The sequence below is a fragment of the Centropristis striata genome, chromosome 6 (genome assembly GCF_030273125.1).
Source record: "Centropristis striata isolate RG_2023a ecotype Rhode Island chromosome 6, C.striata_1.0, whole genome shotgun sequence".
Taxonomy (NCBI): domain Eukaryota; kingdom Metazoa; phylum Chordata; class Actinopteri; order Perciformes; family Serranidae; genus Centropristis; species Centropristis striata.
The window spans coordinates 7,368,330-7,386,568 of NC_081522.1; the positions used below are offsets into that span (position 1 = coordinate 7,368,330).

The following is an 18,239-nucleotide window of genomic DNA, read 5'->3' on the forward strand; positions in this document are numbered from 1 at the left end:
GTGTTCATTCATAGTTTTGATGCCTTCAGTGAGAATCTACAATGTAAATATTCATGAAAATAAAGAAAACGCATTGAATGAGATGGGTGTGTCCAAACTTTTGGCCTGTACTGTATTTACACAATAACACTGGTGGTCACTTTGGCCCATATCATTTCCTGTTATAGACTGACCCCGGCCCCCCATCACAGAAAGAAAAGTTGATGTGGCCCCCACCGAAAAAAGTTTGGGGACCCCTGCTTTAATGCAACAAGACATGCTGTCCAATGCAAGGAATGCACATTCTCAGGCTGTTACTAGAAGCAGGTGGTAGACCCTTTTTAAAAAAAAGAATTCTGCAGGTTCCTGGAGCTGGAGAGCAGTGGCCAGCGCAGTGAGGTGCGTCTTCACTACCGTACCAAAGGCCAACAGCCCCACACTGAGGTGTTCCCTTACAGCCTGGCTGATGACCAGTGGCACAAGGTCTCTGTGGCCGTCAGCGCATCTCATGTCATACTACACGTCGACTGTAACAGGTGAGTTGCTGGCGGTGAATATGCATATTGTTCATTTATTTGTTCATTGGTAAACTTTATTTATACTCGAGTGCTAATTGAGGGCCGACCCTCATTTACAATGACATTGATTCAATTACAAAGACAAAGAACAAGAAAACAACAAAGGGGAGGCAGAGAAGAACCAATACCATTGTATAAAAAAACCCATTAAAACTTTCTGATGAAGGGAAAAAATTTGATCGATAAATTAGAATTATTGAAATAAAATACAGTTATGTGAAACGAAGATATTAGATGTTACAACAAACTAATTTAAACTGAAACTTTAAAATTATGGATAAACCAAACACATATTACAGATTTGTATCAGCCCAGATACGGTCTTATCAGCCATGATGTGATCGATCCACATTAAATGACATTTATTTGTCAATAACAATGTGAAATTCAGTGTCTCCACTATCAGTCACATTTATTAAATCAGGGCAAGCCACCAACTCAGTTTTTGTGGCACAGTGATGCCTCCCCTGATGTTACCTTACATAATAATTATTACAGTGAATTCTACACTGTGAGTTAAAAAAGGTTTTGGATCGGTTCTTTGTTATTGGCAGATAATCTCAGTTGAGGTATTGATATTGTTATCAGGAGAGGAAAAGGTAAATCGGTGCATCAGTACTCTAAATGAGCATCCGTAGCAGTCACATTGCGTCTCTTTCTGTAATAAAAATGAAAATATTTCATTTCTACAGAGCCCAGGAAGGAACATAGAGGACAAAAAAAAATCTTGACGTACTTGTAAGATGTCACAAAAGTACATTTTCATTTCCTCCATGTCCTTTCCTGGGCTCAGTACATTTCCAAATATTTAGAGTCACCTCTTTCAGCTGTCCCATATGGAATGGGTTCAATGCAGGTCAAACACACCTTGAGTTGACCCGCATTATACGTTCATCTGCTATATGAAAGGGGGGCTACTGTTTGTGTGAAGATCCTCCCTGGCACAAAAAAAGGAGCAGACGGCAACACCGTGTGTATCAAGGAAAGCATGTGGCTATCTATACCCTCCTCAGGGAAGGAGTTAAAAGAAGGATTTAACAGGGCAGGACCTGCAGTGCAGGGGATAATGTTGTTCTTAACTGATGAAAAAAAGGTTAGAAATAACAAAATTTATATACTGAAAATCAATAACAGAACATTTTCTGTATGTGTTTTGCAGGATCTATGAGCGGGTGGTGGAAGCGCCCTATATGGACATACCTGAAGATGCTTCCTTCTGGCTTGGGCAGAGAAACGCTGCTCACGGCTTCTTCAAGGTTAGCACTGGTGTACAAACATCTCAGCTGCTGCCCCCTCACACACACACACACACACACACACACACACACGCATACACACACTCAGTCATAGTTTATACTGTATCTCCTCCCTCTTTGTTTGGCTTGTTTGGTTTTATTTATTATAGCTGTTGGATTTAATTGCATGCTTTTCTCAAGGCTTACCATTTTAATTTGAGGGTTGTTCTGCCTACCCTAGGAATTGACAATTTTTTTGTCATTGTTTGTTCCCTTTCCCTTAGTCTGCAGCTAAGCCCAGTGCAATTATCTCAGCAACCTCCACAACGCTGATTTGGGAGAAATCATTAAATAGCCTCTGGACTATGCTCATTAAGCTTCGTCCATAGTATTGTTTATCAGGCGCGGAGACATGTATCGTCTCTCTCAGACTGGACTGCACTCTAAGATTCCCCACCTGGGGAGACATGTTGGGCCAAAATGTCAGCCGACCAGCGACTACAACTATTTTAATCAGTCTGCTGATGACTGGCTCTGTGTTTGATGGTGTGCCGATGTTATTCTGTGTGTGTGTGTTAATGTTCTAGACATTGTGTCCGGGCTGTTGAATTTCCGCTGTGTTAATTGGTAGATGAAAGAAGCCTTGGAGGTCAGCCACTAATCTTGCCACGTAGCAGCATCTCTCCTCACCACTCTCTGACGCCTTGATTAGTTGCTCGGATGTCACGTCTCTTTTAAAACACACTGCTTCATTAGTACACATGCACTCACACACACACAAACAGTCAATGTCATTACGTGGGTGTCAGCTGAAGACGAGAAAGCGCATCCCTAACAGTAAGAGTAAAGACTTTAATCAGAATGAGCGTGTCGGTACCTCTGCTTCACAGCTCAATAAATATCTTCTTTACAGTCCACACACATCCTAAGAGAGCAAAATCTATTTTATCTTACTTATCTCTTGTGACACAATTTGGGAATTCCATCAGTGCTCTATCATTTGTTGTGGATTTCGTGTGCTGATGTAGCAAATTGTTTTACATCCTAACCTGAAAGGCTGAAAACAATTTACTCTCAATTTAGGCAATCCCAAATGCAACCAGAAACAGCAACAGTTGAAACGTGCAAATCAGATTTGATTTCATCCTCAGACTGTGATCTCCTTGTGATTGTTTACATTTTGTAGAAAATGTATGTTACTGCATCATCAGCTGTCGCTCAGTTGTTTTTTCACAACTTTCACATTTGCGGTACAGATGGGAAAAGCATCTACATCCCACATGTTACTGCATACATACTGCAGTAAACAGACACAGAGGAATCACTTTGGAGAGTTCAAAACGTTTTGCTTTTTTTCAAATTGCCAGAAGGTGCAAAGAAAAGTCTAGCAACTGGTTGTTTTGATAGTAGTGCATTACAACACAGGCTCTGCTTAAAGCCACAGGGAATTCAAAACTACATTTTTTCCACTTCTAATGCTGTATAAGCTGTTTTTAAAATATCACTCGTTATATGCCAAAGGTATTTCAAAAATGATTTGAATTAAAAGGATTTTCTTTCTTCTAGTGAAACATGAAAGTATGTTTTGGAAATTCATCCTAAACTAGCTAACCTTCCCCATCATATAGTTCCACACCTGACCTTTTGCTTACAAAAAAATATAACTGAGCTCTTCCTATGTCTTACTTGAGCTCTGTATATTGTCCTTTTATTGAAAAAATGTAAATGATCCAATCAAATCTAAAGGATTTGAATAAAATGATTTTATAAAATGCCTCTAGTAATTATGTCACATTACTGAAGATAAAGAATGCTCAAATGCCTCATTTTAGCTGCATGGTTTGGCTCGACTTTTGGTACCCGGTCCCAGATATTTAACCATTTAACTGACTTAAAGACATGTTCTCCAAAAAGCACAGATAGTATTTATCACAGCACAGATGAAGTTTTAGTATATTTTTATAGTTTCATTACAAGTTTGACAGACACAACTCCAATCTGCTTCCATTTCTGCACGTTGCCATGAAAAATCAGCAAATAATTTCCGCAGGATTTTAAATTTATGGCCGGTAAATTGAAGTAGCGAAACAATTTAAAAAACAATTTCTCCTAAGTTGCACAGCTCCACTTCGGTAAGGGAAATAAATGCACTCAAGGAATGAAATGGCCCAGGTTACCATGGCGACAGTGTATCCGTGTGCATATGTGTGTGTGTTTGTGTGTTTCGGCCACAGGACGAAAGGCTATCAAATGGGTGTTACAAATCAAATTGAATCTGTATCTTCTGTTTATGCTTATCAGAGGAGATAAAAATTCCATCTCCCTACTAAAACTCCCACATCATTGGGTCACTCAGCTTCCTGTTGGTGTCCGGTTATGAGATGATTCATCCGGGCGACAACCAAGAAGACATATTATCTCACCGCTAACTTCTCTGTCTCTCAGGCCCCCGATTGAAAAAACAAATTTGCACTCACTCTCGAATTTACTGCTGTTTCACTCGGTTCAGTTTTATGATTGCAACAGTTGCGGAGGCTCTCATAAACAGGGTTGTTGGTTTTGTGTTTGCATGTCCTGAGTATGCTTTGGTTATATGTTATCTCATGCGGAAAATGTACTATAAGCACACTTAGACACCACTGCCCCTCACGGCCTGTAGCCACTTAGTACAAATTAACATGCTTCATCTGGTTTTTATTGCCTGTCTGCTGTCTGTAAGGAGTTGTTGTCCTTGATTAAAATGTTTGGCTTGTGTCTGTGTTTGCAGGGAGTGATGCAGGACGTGGAGATCCTCGTGATGCCACAGGGTTACATCTCACAGTGTCCTGACCTGAACAGAAGTGAGTGCAGCCCCTTACTTTACGCATTAAACGAGCATTTCATTGAGTGTTTAATTTAATTTAAATTACCTCTGGCACTTGTTTTGCAAAGGCACTTGATTGCACTGATTTTCTTTTTTATTTAAATTCTTAAAAGACTATACTCACTGGAGCAGAACCGCTTTAAAACAGCTTAGCAACTGAGAAACAATTTTTCCCTCGATAAAACTTAGGTTAAAAAAATGTTTTGCAAATAGTCAATTAATCGGTAAAAGGAGAATTCCCAGAGTCTCTCCTAAGGATGTGTGGGGTGGCTTTTTTTTACGATAAGATTAGTAGTTTAATGATTAGATGCAAGTCGATGCAGCATCGTAGATCAGGGGAGTTGTTGTCTTAACTTCAGCTTCTACAGCTTCTTCCAGTTAGATGTCTTCTCCAAACAGATGGAGCCAGTAACTTAACACTGACACAAAGAGTTCCACGTTGAAAATCTGTTTTTCTCCGAAGCTGTTAGCTGCGTTTGCTCTGCTTGTATCTCTGATAACTTCAGATCCAGACGTCTGATGACTAAAATCCTTCATCCAGTTAAAATATATAGTTTAAAAAAATCTAAAAGTGCAACAGAAACTGGATAAAAAGTACATTAATGACAGCTTCTGACTGACAACCACAACACTGATGTGTGTGCAAATGAGATACACCTTTGGCAAGCAAATGAAACAAACAATTACTTTGATTAAAATTATGGATTTTTCTGGGTTTAAAAATTGTTGAACATGTTTGGAATAATGTAAGTATACAACTTAACAAAATGTAAAATATTGTTCTAGTGGTGGAACGCTGAAAAGTTATATTTTATACCTAAAATTAAACTAATTTCAATCATAATTTATCAAAATCTCGATTCAGCATGACCTTTACCATGTACGAATCGGTGAGGTTATTTTTTAACACATTTCAATTCCCAAAGACCACTTCCTAGTGCAGTGGCATCCTTTTTCTTGGATGTTATGATGATAGCTCTTTGCAGGTGGCACTATTTTCTTTGCCTTTCCCACCATGGTGTCTGTTGCAGCTCATGCTAACTATCCAGCTGTGCAGTTTGCTGCAGACACTCTGCTTCCCCTGCTAACCGGGAAGACACACAAACATCTCATGGTTTAAAGTGATTTTCACACAGATTTTATGTCCCCACACATCCAAAAGTTACCAGAGGACACTGCTTACTGCAGTTTACAGTAAATGAAGTGCTTCTGCAGAGAAGACCCTCCAAAATATGTTTCTTATAATAGAAAGTGAAAACAGAAATTGATTTGAGCTGTTGATGAACTAAAAATACAATGTACAATTACATAATGTTTGTGTTTTCATTTAATCATTTTAGAAACCATTTTTCCAGGTTTTTCTGGTTATTGAGTTTGAAGATAATTTAATTTGTTTAATTTTTTTAATCATAAGGTAAATCACAATTTCTTGAAAGAATTATGTGCACTCTTTGTCTTAGTTGTCTTCATTTGCAAAAATCCTAAATTCCCATAATTGCAGATTATTGTATAACTTGTACTAATTTACACTATGTTAACTTGACTCTTGTGTCTCAGCATGCCCAACCTGCAATGATTTCCACGGACTTGTGCAGAAAATCATGGAACTGCAGGATATCCTTGCTAAAACATCCAGCAAGGTAATGTAATGTGATGTAACTTGCCTTAATTTGACATTTAGTCTACAAATGCAGCAAATTCTTATGAAAGGAACACCATTTTAAATGACCTGTTACAAGTATAAATTGCGCTATAGCATAAAATATCCACTTGTCATTATGCTGCTGTCCTTAACATTCATCGCAACAGGCATCCAGTGACATCTTAACATTAGATGTTGGCTATTGTTGAGGTCTTTTCTGTTCTGATGCAGAGACTGTGTGTGTAAATGGGGTTAATGGTGCCTAATGACTTACTTTTGTGATGCCATTGGTTTGCTTTTGAAGCTCTGCTTTCTACATGCGAATATAGATGCACAATGAGGCTGACTCTCATCTTCTCTCCTTCTTGCCTTTTGTTTTTCGTGGGGGGGGGGTGGCGTGAGCAGCTGTCCAGGGCGGAGGAGAAGATGAATGGGTTAGATGGCTGCTATTGTGAGAGAACCTGCAGCGTCAAGGGGGTCGTCTACAGGGAGGACGAGGGCTGGACAGATGGCTGCAGGAACTGCACATGCACGGTGGGGTTTCACTGTGTGTATGTGTGTGTATGTATGTTAGAGTCATAAGGAGCAAGAGAGGGCATTCAATTTTAATTAAGTGTGTGTGTGAACCAACATGATGAATCTGGTGCTTGGCATACTATGTAATTGTGGGGCTGTTGCATGCATTCGTACATGTTTCCAGGTATGTGAGCATGTCATAAAATAGATATCTGTGTTTGTTTATGTGTAGAAAATGTGTGTGTCTGCCTGAGAGAAAGGGAGCACATGCATTTTTCATCATGTCTGCAACACTGTGTTGTTTTGTGTTTGTGTGCACGCATCATTTTTGTGTGTGTAAGCGAGTGTCCCTACATTTATTTGTCGCCCCTATTGTAGGCCTCAGCTTTTGTTTTTTTGTTTCGCTCCCCTGTTCATCAAGTGTGTGAAGGTGGGGGTGTGTGTGGGTGTGTTTTGGTAGGGTAGAGGTGCAGAGTGCAGGGGCCCCATTGTCAACAGCTTGTATTTTCATTATTTCCTTGTATTTGAGGCGGGTTGCCCCAGTTACCCAAGAAAAGATACTGTATTGAAAAGCACCACGGGACTCAGGATTAGACGCATCGACAACAGTGCTTAGTAATGCTCAATTCTCTCAAGGTTCTACTTTGCGCTACATAAAGTGTGAATAATTGCCAAAAAGAGAATTAGAAGCGATTGGAGATCTAGGGCTTGTACCACATCAGCAAACAGATTTCACCCCCTGTCGGTCTACTCAGCTTTGGAACATGAAATCCGTTCGCTGCCACTGAACTTCTCCAACCAGCCAATGAGATGACTTCGCGCACCACTACCCAACATGCAAAAAAAATAGGAAATCACATATCTCTCAGTGCACCGCACCTAATTGCTCTTGACAGATGATAATTATCATCAGGGATTTGTTCTGCCCACTCATCCAATGAAAACGATTCATTCGCCAGGAACGGTACGTTGCCGTTCCTGGGCTGCAATTAAGGAATTAGATGGGATATGTTCCTTACCTTATGTGTGGCAATTAGCTGCGACCTTTAAAATTCAAAGGTCATGCATTAAGATGTTATCAATTATGTGGATCAGGTTCATGGATGTTGCTGTCACAGAGCTTTCATCCGTGGAAGCAATGTTAATTACAGGCACAGCCGGAGAAAAGGAGATGGCATTAAAATACATTAGATTTACAGGTTGCTGTGGAAATCTGCTGCAGGTTATTGGTAATTTCACAATACACTGTTTTAAAGAGTAAGCAAATCCTTGATTTCAGACAGAATAATTTCTCCCAGCATTTTTACATTCTGCAACAGAGTGGGGGATGAGTCACACCAGCATTCATGTAATTTGCAATGAAACATGCTTTGCTCAAGTTGTTATGTGAAACGTTATAACGTGACGGTTGCATGTTATTTCAAGATATGAGATTTTCACGTTATAATGTGATAGTTTCATGCTAGTTCATGATAACGAAACGGAACGAGAGGCAAGAATAGTCTATGGCTCATTTATACGACTCAATTAAATTGTACTTTAAACTTGGTCTGAGACATGGTTTCTACAGATTCTACAGTTATTGAGCACAGTGGACAATATATTTTTTATTAGTATGCATACTCTGAGAAGGATTTTGAAATGCAACGCTCCTATGCGCTGTCCGCTGTGGCTCGAATGCGCAGGGGCCGTCTACAAAGTGCATGTTACCATGGAAAGGTGTAGAGTAAAAGAAAAATCCATCCACACAATATTCCATCCCAGCTGGTAATACTACAACTATTGTTTTGGGAAATATGTGAATATTTTAGACATAAAATATGTAATAACGGCACTCTTAATTCCCTCACACAGAACATGAGCGCCTCTTGGTTACATTACAACACTGACTTTGGAAGAACCTGAATTTATTAAATTTTGCGGATTTTTTTATCCTAAAAATGAACAGCATGTGCATGACAAAAGCAACTGCTTTTGGCTTACATTGTCTCTACATTTTTTGTACTTTGTATGCAGTTGCATCAAATTGCATGTAATCCGTAAGAAACAATCGTGATACAAAACTTCCTCCTCTCTAAACCTCATATTACTGTGTTGTTATAACATGACTTGTCATGTGCATCACAACACACGCTGGTTGCTCAAACTGCTACATCAAACATCTTACGTTCAATACTACTGTATGAAACCACAATCTTAGTTTTGTCTAAAATATTCACATAATTTACATAAAGCATATTTTCCCAAAACAATATTTGTAGTATTACCAGCTGGGGTGGATTATTGTGTGGGTGGACTTTTTTTTACCCTACACCTTTCCATGGTAACATGCACTTTGTAGACGGTCCCTGCAAATTCGAGCGACAGCCGACAGCGCATATGAGCGTTACATTTCAAAATCCTTCTCAGAGTACGCATACATATAAAAGATAAATCATCCACTGTGCTAATAACTGTAGAATCGCAACATGTCTCAAATCAAGCTGAAAGTAGAATTTAATTGAGTCTTGTAAGCGAGCCATGGACTATTCTTGCCTCTTGTTTCACTTAATTCCGTGATACTGAGCCTTTTTGGGGGTGTGTGGCAGCACTACACTGCCGTAAATAATGGTAATAAAATTAAAAAAAATTGCAGTTGCAGTTATATTTGCCATTTTATAAACTGTGTCTCCTTTACTTTGTGTGTCCACGAGATAAGTTGTTCCAAGTATTCTGCCAGGGGGTCTGCGAAATGTTTTCAAACATAAAAATTAAATTCATGATCATATCTTGAAATAAATTATTGTATTCATTTAACAAAATAAAATATAATATAATAAAAAATATAAATAAAAAGCATATATAATTTTTTTTCCAATTTACATTGACTCAAAGATTACCTTGTAATCTAACAAATTGCAAATTACTTAAAATCATCAGAATCTTATTTTATTTTTCTTATTTTGATAAGAAAGTGTTACTTGCTGCAAATTGAATTTCTATCATTTCGTCACACATTCATTAACTGTTACTGTTTTATGAAAATAATATAGTTTTGGGATGGTGAAAATATGTTTAATATATGTTTAATATCTTTCTATTACATTTCTCATAAAACTTAAGAAGTATAAATAAAAAGACTCAAATATTTCAAGGAGCACACATGAGGGGGTCTCCAGCATATTCTCTATGTTGCTAAGTGTTCCCTGACTGAAAAAAGAAAAAATAGTGAACCTCTGCACTGAACTTAGTTGACAGTTATGTTTCTGTTGTAAAATATAAGTACTGCAGTTCTATAACTACCAATTTTAACCCATAAGAACCCATGGTGACACGGGTGTAAGAAACACTTTAAATGTACTAGAATCTTCCATATTCAGCTTTATGCTTGACATAAACTCATTAAATCCCTAAGCGACGCATACTCCACACCCTGGTGTGGTGGTCATGTGACTGTGACAAGAAGTGACTTCTCCAAAATGTGGCTGTGACTGGAAACAGAAATGTGGAAAAAGTAGCTCATTTCAAAAAGCTTATTTTTTGTTACTAGGCTAAGTTTAAACCCATTTAACAATTCTCATCTGTTAATAGGGTGTCATGTATTGCATTTAACCCTATTAGAGTTTGTTATTTGTTTTTATTTATTACTGATTTATTATTATTTTGTTACTTAATAACAAATCTGAAAAATAATTTGTTGTTAAACAGCTCTATTAATGTCACAATTTTAATATATGTTGTGGAGATGCAGAGAAAAAGGCAATTTTGTGTTTCTGTAAGCAGAAATGGGGTCAGAAATATAAAAATAAATACCATAAACGCCCAATGTAAGTTATATGTCAGATCACAGATATCACAGATCTTTGACATTTAGGGGTAGAATTTCAAAAAACCTCAGAAATGTGTTCTATGTGGTCCACTTGGTCTGTGGTAGATCCCCCATCATTTTCTTTCAAGGATAACTGGGTCTGGGTTCTTATGGGTTAAGGCAGGGGTGTCAAACTCTGGCCAGCGGGCCAAAATTTTTTTTTGGCCCGCGAGGCAATACCAAATTATTATATTATTATTGTACCATAAAAGCTGACCCGCTGGTATTATACGGCGCATTTACCGCTAATACTAGATTTATTATTGTTATTTTATTTTAAAATGTATTAACGTTTATTTTGATATTTAAATCAGAAGGATGCAAATAGAAAAGAGGCATACGATTTTAATTGAATTTTAATTTAATAAATTAATGACATTGATGTGTTTTTTATTTGAAATTTGATTTTGCATGTCTGCGCTATTTAGTTATATATTGTATGTTTATAAGCGTTGCTGGTTCCATATTTAATGTTAAAGCAAAACATGTTTGGTATATATTAAAAGGTTTATTTGTTCAATGTTGGCCCGCGATTTTATTCAAGTTTTAAATTTTGGCCCATTGTGTATTTGAGTTTGACACCCCTGGGTTAAGGGATCCCTGTAAAAATATTTTTGACTGCAGAAAATGTCTGTAGAAGTATCCTCCTTGATATAAATATAATATCTGTCAGCCTGAACAATCCAGCATCCGTTGGCCTATTGTAGTCACTCTTTAAACAACGTGTTGTTTTTCCTCTCTCTTCACCAGAACGGCACGGTGCAGTGTGAGGCCATCTCCTGCCCTCCCCCTCAGTGCCCGGCGGGCACAGTGCCTGCCTACGTAAAGGGTGCCTGCTGCAAGGAGTGCCAGTGTGAGTGGAGTACCCTTAACCTCTTCACCCTCCTACTCTCATACAATCATAGACACAATTGTGCGCAAACATGCACACATAACAGAACAGAACAACCACCACTACCAGATTTAGAGCACACATCACGCCTCCACAAGGGCTGCCTAACAATTGACCAGGGCTCTGCTTTGTTGCTAAGCTACCTCCTAACATGCCTCTTGAGATGAGTCCATCCTTTTGCATATACATGGACCAATCAATTATTCACTAGCTGGCTTCAAAACACAGATGGCCATCAGTCACACAGACATGAGCCAGTAAATCTGGGATCGCTGCATGTGATGTAAAGTAGCTCCTATTTATGGCCGATATGTTGAGGCTGTGAGAGAAGTGAAGACAACAGAAATGTTCAACGCACACTCTAACCGGCGATAGTGTGTCCTTAGATGTCAATTTTTTTACTTTTGGGCACTGATATGTTCTTGCTGGATAAATAATTCTGTTTCATCACATATCTACATAAAGGGGTCTGTTTTTTTCACAAGACTTTGAGTTTAGCAATGAACTCTTATTAGCCTCCTCACCGCAGCACTCTGCATCTCATATTCTCTCAATTCCCCTCTCAATAAAAATGGATTTCAGAGGATATTAGCTTCTCTCACCCGATCATTCTTCTGGTATTTACCCAAATGAAACTTAAAGAAATGTGTTTGCTTTTCAAAGACGGAAAGGGCTTCCTGTCAGTGCATGGAAAAAACGAATTAATAAGCTTAATTCAGTATTAATAAGAGTGTTTTCACCTGTGACTTATAGAAGGTTACAGACCATATGAGCGATGCTTCATGTATGTATAATATTTCTTCGTAGATTTCACTCCTCACCTCGTGGAAGCTGACTTCACTCGAGAACTTTCTCACCACACACTCCCACACACTGCTGCCGCTGCTCTCCTACTTCCCTTGCAAAGCAAATCATAGACAAGATTTAAGTCTTTATCAGCAAGAAACCATTAGTCCTGGATTCTAATCAGCTTGCGTCGGCATCATTTCCACTGACCCATGGGTCGTGGATGCAACACAGGGGTTTTAAAGTATGACTCCGGTTCTGCTGCTGTGTTACACAAATATAAACACGAAGCTGGTAATCCCCTCAAACTCAACACCCCTGTGCTTACTTATCTCAACGAGGTAGACAAACACATAGCTAATTACGCATGCTCCGGCTTTGGAGAGAAGAGTGCCGCAAGTTTCCCCACTACAAAGACATGATTCGCTCTCCAAATTAAAGCCTTATCTTGCAGCACAAGGCCTTCCTGGGAGGAGTTCTGAGTCTGTTTTTTTTTTTTTTGATGGTCTGTCAAGGAGAACGTCAAATGGCTGTTTCAGAAGTCCGCCGCTTTCATGATACACCGCTTTGTGATAGGGCCTGACCTGCGGTGTCAATCATTTTGCTTCCTCGTATCAGTTTGAATCAGTCTGACCCCAGCCGCTCATCAAACACTGACTTCCTGCCCACGTGATTATTTTTCGGCCCCCCTCCCGCCCTACAGTGAAATGAAACGGATTCTCCTCAGTGTTGCAGTGAGAAGCGCTTTCTCCCTCTTCATGTTAATTATTTCATCACTTCCTTAGTTGCTTAATTGGGTTTGATACGCTTGATTTGGTTCAACTCAGTTTACCCGGGGACTTTAAAAAAAAGCTGTAAATAACAAGGTCAGATTGTATCATACATGTAAAACAGTGCTGTTAGATAAGAGTCCTGGTGTTCTGCCAGTGTTTGTGTCCACAAAGGAGTGTAGGAGTGTAGATTTGGGTTAAATGTGAATATATTTTGAGGGAGTAGTGGGATAAATATGTGCGTAATTTCTGGGATGACAAGTTGCTTATTTAATAGCTTACGAAAATTTTAAATCAGAATTCATTATGAGCAAATTAATTGGGTAATAAATCAAGTAATTTTCAGTTCAAATTGTTTTCTAAATTAATATATTTACAACGACCTCGCTTTTGAATTTGAAACCACGAGGCATTTGTCATTATTTTTGATTTTATAGACAAATGGGATTCATCTTTTCACATTTTATGTTCCGAATCTATTCTAATGGAAGTCATCATACCATTTTTAATGTTTATGATGAAAACAAATAAATCATAGTAAATTAAACTGATACTATATAATCATACTTTAGTTTACATAATATATAAAAATGTATTTGCATTTTTACATTCAGTCACACACATCTAAGAGGCATAACTGTATGTATATACTGTATGTAATGTATTTAATTCCTATACATGAACCCTTAGAGACCTACAAAGACTTTTTTGTCTTTTTATTTACTGGTGTGGTTGTGATAGGGTCTTAAAAGGGATGTAGCACGTCATCAGTGTGTGCTACATGGAAGTGTTGTGCATTGAAAGAATAAATGGTCTCAGTACAATAAAAGGGATGATATGGGGACTATCATCATCACACATTAAAAAAAATGAGCTCATTGAATCCACATGAGTCTCAGCTTCTAGATCACACCCAATATATGCTTATCCAAGACTGTTTAGGGATCCCAATATGCAGATATATTTAAATACAATTAACGCATGAAATTAACACATTTGTACTGCATGCAAAAAGTATGGTTTTATGGTCATAAAGTGGGTACATGTAAGTTAATTGGAGACTTTTGGTTAACCACATAACTCATTTTCATTCATATATCTTGAGGTGAGAGGTCAGTAGACCCTTTGAAAATGCCTCGCCAAAATTTTGCCTAATCTAGTTTTTATATGAAACAGGGATTTTCACTCTAGCTTTAAAACTGAGCCCACTATAGCCACCTCTAGACAGTAATGTCTGCCAGTAGTCCTGTGGGTCTCAGAGGGACCACAAAACACAAAAATACAGTGAACTATGTTGAATATACAGAGCTTTTTTTTTTATGTGTTTATTTTGATGTGTTTGTGTGTTTATTGGTGTATGCTGATGATGTTTCTGTGTGTGCTACCAGCTGTCTGCTTGTTTGGTGGAAGAGAGCTGGTGGAGGGGGATCAGAAGGCGGTGCGAGACTCCTCTGGCAGGTGCCTGCTGTTTGAATGCAGGGTAAGTCATGTCAACACACACACACACATACACCTAGAGAGATAAAGCACACACTTTCACATACTTATCTAAAATGATTTTATAAATCCTCTGACACCACAATAACTCATGTAACCAAGCACTTCAGCTCTAATAATTTCCATGTAGCGGTGCATGACAGCTCACTAAACACTCATTGCACAGCTACCTTGGCCCAAACTGAAAGGATAAATCAAATCTCAATGAGCCAGCATGCAAGATTGTCCACTTCAGCTGAATTTCATTGATCTGGTTTGTCAGCATGTTCTTTGTTATGTAAAGAAATTGGCAAAATCCTTCTAATTAAGTTTACATTAGTAGGCCAGAGCAGTGCACCTGTCAATCATGGGATGCCACAGCCATTCTTCAGAGCCAATCATCAGATACCACAGTGGTCCCAAATGATATTCATTTCCCAGTTATTCAGAGTTATTTGCTTTTGTCTGCCTGTCGCACCAGATGGGTGGGTCGCTCACTTTTGGGAGTAATTCAGTTGATGACATTATGCCAGGCAGGCCCAATCAATCACAGAAAAGTGATTTGAAGTTTTTAATCATCCAGCTCTATCGCATCAACCGGCACCTCCATGAATTCTGCAAAGCTCCATTAGAATCTGCAGTTTCAGACAGCTGTCTGGCGTGCTTGCCCACACCTGGCCCATCTGTAGTCCCAGTTAACTGACTGGCAGTCCCAGGCAGATCAAAGAAATGGGGACGGGGAGCGCTGTCAGTCAGCCCACTGTTGCAGACTCCTGCAGGCTTCCCCTGACAGCTGCTTGTCACGCCTCTGATCTTCTGTCTGCCTGCTGGCTGCAGGGGGGGTGCAAGTTTTGGGTAGTGGGTGGCAAGAAGTTGATGGTATGGCTTGTTTGGAAAGTTGCTTGGGAACTTTTAGGGGAAGTTTTTGCCAGAATTTGCACATAAGCATGCTCTGTGTACTGTATGTACAAGCTGAGGTTGTGACACTTTATGGTCCTGCAGACGGACTGGCTTAAGATAATCCTTAAGTAAAATATTCATGCACTACAAATAGATAGAAGAAGTCTATTGTCTTTGTCCAACTGTGTCTAGTGTTAATGACTCTAAATTAGCATCAGTCAGAGGGACATGGATGAGATCATTAGAGAGACCTGCCAAAGGCATGCTGGGAAAAGGAACCCCCTAATCAGGTTTTACACTCTGACTAAACACTCATGCAGGGATAATCCAGAAGATTGATTCATTGTTTGTATAATAAAGATGCATCATGAATCATGATGTAAATCATTGAGGATAACAGGAGGAGAGAAGAACACAGCTTTTATTTCCTTCAAGAAGTTGTTTTGGAAAAAAACTGCTATTGACCAATGATTAATTGGTTTGTAATGAACACACAGGGGGGAGAGAGAGTAGGAGAGTGAAAGAGGAAACACAATAGATAAATAATTACCTTCATAATTACATCCAGGCCCTTAGCAAATGAAGAAGGGCAGAGTGGACCTAACAGGAAGCTCACGAGGATTGTTTCTCTGCCCATCACAGGACAGGACCATGCATCGAGTGGTCCCCAGCGAGCCTTGTCCTGAACTCAACTGTGCGGAGTCGGAGCAGATCACCTTGAATGACAGATGCTGCAAAGTCTGCAGAGGTATGGAGGAAGCATCACTACTATGCCATATAACATCAATTTTCTATGGTGGAACATGATTATTTTAACCCCCTGAACCCTAAGCACTTCCAGGGTGTTTTCTGCTTCCTGTCGCATTTTTTTCACTGTGGCCTCGTTTTTCAATGCATTATGTCAGTCCTACACCTCTTTGAGAACAACATAATAATAGCAAAAGTAGGGAGATCTCAAAATATCTTCTGTGCAGTTAAAGATAGTTATTTTGTCATAAATCATAAAAAGAAGAAAATATGCATGTATTTTTTTGATAATTCTTTAAAAAAAATTGGAATAAAATCAACATTTTTCTAAATGCCCACATCTTTATAACCTCGACTTGTGCCTTAAGGGTTATTTCTGGTCAAATTTTAACAACAGCGATCATTCACTGGTGGCCCGCGCGGCCGCAGAATAACAGCCTAGTGAATTCAGAAAAATGCATTCTGGATTTCTGGTAATTAGCAGATTTACAATGAAGTTGTCACAGTTTTTAGCCATCACTCCTCAGATAACTACCTCCTTGGTTGAAGTCTGGGAGCATTTAAGTATCTAGTTATCACAGTTATTATTATGGATTTTCAATGTTTTTTAGGAGTCTGTTGACTCTGATATAGGCTAAAATAAAATAAAAATAGTATGATTTTTTTAGGGAAGTGAAAAATATTAAACAATAGGTTTATCAATAGGCTAACTAGGCAAAAGTACTAGGGATATATAGTAGTAGGTATAAGTAGTAGGGATATATATATATATATATATATATATATATATATATATATATATATATATATATATATAAAAAAAAGGCTGACCCTTGGACAAATGTAGTTGATGACCCCTGATGCAGAATAAAGTGATTTTGATTAAATATCACTAGTTTACGCTTAAATTTGAAATTCCAGAGAGGATTTCTGAAAGACCTTGCTTAGCCTGCTGCCTCTGTGACCTGGCCCTGGATAAATGGAAGAAAATGGATGAATGGAAGAGATGAATGGATTTTCCCGACAGGACCATTTGTCACACATGATTGGTTCAAGGACTGTCTGAAATTTGAAAAGCGAACGATAATTTCTGTTTTTACAGTTTCTGCCGAAGCTTAATGGTGTCATTTTTGTGATTATGTAAAGGAAATCTTTAAAGAAAACACGCCTTTCAAACCTGCCAGTGGGTTGCAGGGTTCATAATTTATTTTCCCATTTTACATGTTTTCCTGTCAAATCAATGGCTGCCTGTAAAGTAGCAGATCAATCTAAAAATGGCAATTATACAACTATTTGTAGGAAATAGGCTAAAATTTGACCATGTTATTATATGTCCCTTTAGATGAGATCCCCGGTGTTGGGGAATCATTTTAGTTGTATCCTTGAGATTATGAAGTCAGATTTAACAGGGGAAATGAATGTCATTTTGTCATAATATGACCTGGAAAGAAGCCACAGTATGGATGTCCAGAGAAAAGGTTGTGAGAGTGTGACATAACCTTTCCACTGGCTCTGTATGCCTCCATCACTCCTCTCTTCTTCTCTCCTCTGGGTCTCAACCTTTTCCTTTCCGTGCCTCCTGCAGGTCATGACTTCTGCTCAGAGGGCCACGGCTGCATGGAGCACTCCGACTGTGTGAACCTAGAGGCAGGAGACTGCTGTGTTTGTAAGGATGGCTTTCGCCCACTGCGAGACGATAATGCCTACTGTGAAGGTACAGCATGGCTCTGAATAACAAACCATGACTTTTAGCTGAAGTTTATTTGCCCTCTGAGAGTGGGTATGTGTTTTTTTTCTGTGATTGTGCCTGGGCTGCATCAAAGGGGTCATTAGAGGAATATGTTCTCTGCTTTTTGCGAGGACATGGTAGTTTTTAATTCACTGTTATTTTCTACAGAAAATAATTTGCAGTTGTCATGGCACTCTGACTGAGTGATCTGAGCGTGGTTTGTTAAATGAGCTCAAGGATAACGTGCATATCTTCAACATGACACTAGCTGACATATCT

The 18,239-nt window shown here is 38.8% G+C and overlaps 1 protein-coding gene across 1 annotated transcript in view; it reads left to right on the forward strand.

The window, feature by feature from the left end:
* Positions 1–18,239, forward strand: part of nell2a (neural EGFL like 2a) — a 90,313-nt gene that overhangs the window by 13,518 nt on the left and 58,556 nt on the right. The window contains exons 4-12 of the mRNA XM_059335377.1: positions 342–515; positions 1,717–1,813; positions 4,560–4,632; positions 6,213–6,295; positions 6,703–6,831; positions 11,411–11,513; positions 14,497–14,588; positions 16,127–16,232; positions 17,817–17,945. Of these exons, the coding sequence (XP_059191360.1) occupies positions 342–515; positions 1,717–1,813; positions 4,560–4,632; positions 6,213–6,295; positions 6,703–6,831; positions 11,411–11,513; positions 14,497–14,588; positions 16,127–16,232; positions 17,817–17,945 (986 nt within the window). The remainder of the gene's footprint in view (positions 1–341; positions 516–1,716; positions 1,814–4,559; positions 4,633–6,212; positions 6,296–6,702; positions 6,832–11,410; positions 11,514–14,496; positions 14,589–16,126; positions 16,233–17,816; positions 17,946–18,239) is intronic.